General features: G+C 44.9%; 1 protein-coding gene across 1 annotated transcript; it reads left to right on the top strand.

The window, feature by feature from the left end:
* Positions 1–1,619: 1,619 nt before the first annotated feature.
* LOC109753091 (BTB/POZ and MATH domain-containing protein 1) lies at positions 1,620–3,490 on the top strand. Its single transcript, XM_020312021.3, has 2 exons — positions 1,620–1,750; positions 2,050–3,490. Exon 2 carries the CDS (start codon positions 2,079–2,081, stop codon positions 3,177–3,179), a length of 1,101 nt encoding a protein of 366 aa, XP_020167610.1. The 5' UTR covers positions 1,620–1,750; positions 2,050–2,078; the 3' UTR covers positions 3,180–3,490.
* Positions 3,491–4,226: the final 736 nt, after the last annotated feature.

Below are 4,226 nucleotides of genomic sequence, written 5' to 3'. Positions count from 1 at the left end.
TATTAAACAAAAATCAATGACAATAATTACTTCTATTTGGCCCGCTTGGGAAATTGGGAAGAGCCAACCACTATATTGGTTTTCCATGTCATTAATTTCTTAAGAGCAGCATGCAAATCCTATTTAATGTCTCAGCCAATGAAAATAGCATCATCAAAATGAAAGTTGATGATTGCGGGGAACGCAAATCCTATACGGCGCCCTCAGCGCCCGATATAGGTTTATGGGTACAGGGCGCATACCCCGGCCTCCACGATGGGCCAGCCCATTTCAATTTTATGGAGCGCAACCATGTCATTAATTTCTTAAGAGCAGCATGCAAATCCTATTTAATGTCTCAGCCAATGAAAATAGCATCATCAAAATGAAAGTTGATGATTGCGGGGAACGCAAATCCTATACGGCGCCCTCAGCGCCCGATATAGGTTTATGGGTACAGGGCGCATACCCCGGCCTCCACGATGGGCCAGCCCATTTCAATTTTATGGAGCGCAAAAAGGGGAACGGCCAGGTGGGATTCGAACCCGCGCCGCCGGGATTCAGTACAAAACGCACTAACCACCCCAGCCACTAAACTTTCCGTGATACTGCGTAACTTCTTCCATCTTTTATTCTTGCCAGTTCTTTTTTATTTTTCGTTTTATTTCTTCTTCTTCTTTTCTTTTTTTCTAATTCGACGCAAAATGTTCACCGGATTTTCTGAACGATTTTTTTTTCTAATTGGATGAACGTTTTTTAGAAATCGGTGAACTTTTTTTCAAAATCGGTGAACTTTTTTTAAATTCGATGAACTTTTTTTGAAGTCAATGAACTTTTTTCAAAATCGGTGAACTTTTTTTTCCAATTCGATGAACTTGTTGTTAAATTCGTGAACTTTTTTTGAAGTTTGCGTACTTTCTTTTCAAAACCAATGAACTTTTTTCAAAGCAATGAACCTTTTTTATCAAATTCGATGAACTTTTTCTAAAATTGATGAACTTTTCTTGATGGATGAACATTTTTTAGAAATTCGTGAACTATTTTTTTTAAGTTTGTGAACTTTTCTTTTAGAATTCATGAACATTTAAGAATTTGCGAGATTTTTATTTTTTTCGGATTTTTCGATATTTTCTTTTTTCCAAGAGTCAATGGCCGGTTGACCGGTCAACTGTCGACCGATCAACCGCGATCGACGGAACAAGGCAATCTGTGCGCGAGCAGCGAACGAGGCGATCTACCCGGGAGATGCGAACGAGGCGACTTGGGCCGGCCCAGTTCGAGGGCGCGTAGGCGCCAGTACCTCAAACGGGCGCTGAAGGCGCCCTTTAGGAGCTCTCCGCGGGGCTCACAAACTTGCAAAGTATGTTTTATCTCTCGGGGTTGGCCGTCATGTTTGATTAGGCCAACCCAACGATCTTGATTTCGTCCCTGTAAACATTGTGACGACATAATAAAGCTTTGCAGTTTGTCTCAAAAAAAAAGAAGCTCTCCGCAGGGAAAGCTTCTTCCCCATGCACGGGGAGGCCGGCACACATTCCGTACCGTGTTGGACCGGCCCGTTTAGTTAATGTGCCGTGCTCGGCCCGCGTGTCAGAATGACACGGCCCGCTTATAAACAGGCTTCCGCGTGCCGTGCCATGCCAGGTCCGTTTACGCCTGTGCTGGGTTTGGGCACCTCTGCTCCATAGCGAAGAGCGAAAGGCACGGCCGCCGCCACGCACCACCCCCCTGCCGCCGACACGCTGTAGGTCCGCCGCCGGCAACATTGAAGGTAAGGAGCCCCCCGTCTAGGTTGCTTCAATCCGACATTCGCCGTCTTCTTTTGGATCCTTTGGATTATTGGAACCAATGCGTGTGCTTTCTTGATTCCTCTTAGAACAGGAATCGTTTCTTTTTTTGGTGATTGGGTGAACTGTGGATCCATTCTTGATTCCACCTAGAACTGGAATCAGGCATTGCATCTTCTCTTTTCCTCTGGAACTTTATGAGTTCGATCTATCTAGTACGATTGAGCTATTGATTTCTTGTAGATAGATATATTTAACATACACGAATGTGCTAATGTTGCAGGGGCACCACAGCACACAAAGCAGAGAGTAATGGCGTCAACCACCATATCGTCCTGCGCATATCAGGCGGTGCAAGGCGCGCACCGATTGAAGATCTGTCAGTTTAGTCACGGGATTGTTGGCATGGACGTCAATGCTGATGGTTTCATCCGCTCCAGCACCTTCAGGGTTGGGGGATTCGACTGGGCTATCTTGTACTACCCAGAGGGTTATGGCGACGACAGTGAGGGATTCATATCAGTTTTTGTTGAGTTCATGAGCAAGTATGGGCAGGCGCCAGCGGTCGTCGACATAAGACTGATTGATCAAGTCACTGGAAAGCCCAAATCGTTATTGTCAAGTGTATTCTTTGAATTGGATGAGGAGCCGTTTCGATTCAAGTCTGACAGCTTCGCAGAGGCTACCTGGGGTAAGGAGAGGTGTATAAGAAGGGAGGCGTTGGAGGATTCAGTGTATGTCCGAGATGACTGCCTTGTGATTGAATGTGTCATCACTGTCTTAGGCCAATTAAGGGTGTCTGAAACCAAACCATTGTGTGAAATTGATGTGCCTCCCCCTAACGCACTACAGCATTTTCGCAAGATGTTGGAGGATACGTCCGCAGCAGATGTGACCTTCGACGTTCAACAAGAAACATTTGCTGCCCACAGGGCGGTGCTTGCTGCGCGGTCACCTGTCTTCCGGAAGCAGTTCGGCGAACCCATGAAGGAGAAGAAGATGAGCCGCATAACCATCAACTCTGTGGAACCAGCGGTTTTCAAGGCTCTCCTCCATTTCATTTACACCGATTCCTTGCCTGTGATGGATGATTTCAGTAGAGCTGAAAGCAATGCTGTTTTCCAGCATCTACTTGCAGCTGCGGATCAATATGGTTTAGAGAGGTTGAAGCTTATGTGTGCACGCACCTTGGTTATGAACCTTAATGTGGAGAATGTGGCTAGTGCACTATGGCTAGCTGATAAGTACAATTGCCAGAAGCTTAAAGAAGCTTGCGTCAATTTTATGGCCCCTTCCAACAGAGTCGATGCTGTGGTGGCAAGCCAAGGGTACCAGCTTCTGAAAAGAGGTTCTCCTTCTCCATTAGCAGATGTGTGGGAGAAGAGGAGCCGTGCTCGCCAAAGCTTTCTTTAGAGCAGATCCAAAAGCTACAATGCTAGACTATGAGTGCTTCTGTCAGCAGAATGACTGGTATGATGAAAGCAGTTCCACCAAAATTTATTATGCGTATCTAGATCCTATGCTTTGAGAAATCATCTAAGCAGTCCCTGGTAACTCTTTAGCTTTTTCGGAGAAACTATTAATGTCATGTTGGTCATGTATGTGTAGCTGTGAAATGTTGATCTTTAGATGCATTCCTGGGTCAATTTAGCGGATATGCTCCAGCAAGTATGTTCCGAATGATGTGTGATCTGTTGATCTGCAGCTTGTTTTGATTTGGTCCATCTTACTCGCACTTTTTGAATTGCTTTGGTCCTTCGCTCTGTTTTGCAACGCACGGTTCAGCTTACCACTGTTGATCTCTTTTCATATAAAAGATGGATTGTGTTTGTCGCTCAGGACATCTGCTGTCACATGACTGCTGACTGCTCAATGAATGTTGACTTCTGCTCTTTTAGTTGATACTCCGTGTATGATAAAGAAGATGGATAATGTTAGTTCATTATTGGAGTACCATTTAAGTCACAGGGTGCTAACTGTACTATCCGAAGATATGCATCTTTACTGCCATAAGCTGATTGTTGCCATTTCCCTCCTTTTACAGATGCACTACAAATTTCTTTATTACATCAGTTCATTACTTTAATTTGAAATGGACCTGTTATCTCTGTTCAAGTTGTCAATAACTTTGAGCAATATGCTGTTTTCCTTTTTCATTATCCAAAGTGCATTTTCTGTTTTGACCGACCGCTCATGTGAAAACATTTAACTTGGGGATGTCTATTGTTTGCTTTTCGCTCTTTCCACAAAACGGTTTGCAAATGTAAATGATTTGATTAATCCAAACACAAACCGGTGGGCTGAGGATCTAGTTACTCAGTTGTTCTGGTGATCGGAGCTGGGTTCTTACCGGGTCTAACTCGTAGGTTGTAGGGGTGGAAGGGGGCTTGGCGTGGAGGAAGGCGAGGTCGTCGGCGCTGGGGCGCCATCGAGAGAGAGAGAGAGAGAGAGAGAGAGAGA

This window comes from Aegilops tauschii, chromosome 7 (genome assembly GCF_002575655.3).
Source record: "Aegilops tauschii subsp. strangulata cultivar AL8/78 chromosome 7, Aet v6.0, whole genome shotgun sequence".
NCBI classification, from domain to species: Eukaryota; Viridiplantae; Streptophyta; class Magnoliopsida; order Poales; family Poaceae; genus Aegilops; species Aegilops tauschii.
Note: the sequence above shows the minus strand (reverse complement) of the source record. Positions and strands in the feature narration are given on the sequence as shown.

Coding starts and splice junctions, on each gene's coding strand:
- LOC109753091 (XM_020312021.3), top strand. CDS start 2,079: ATGGCGTCAACCACCATATCGTCCTGCGCATATCAGGCGGTGCAAGGC.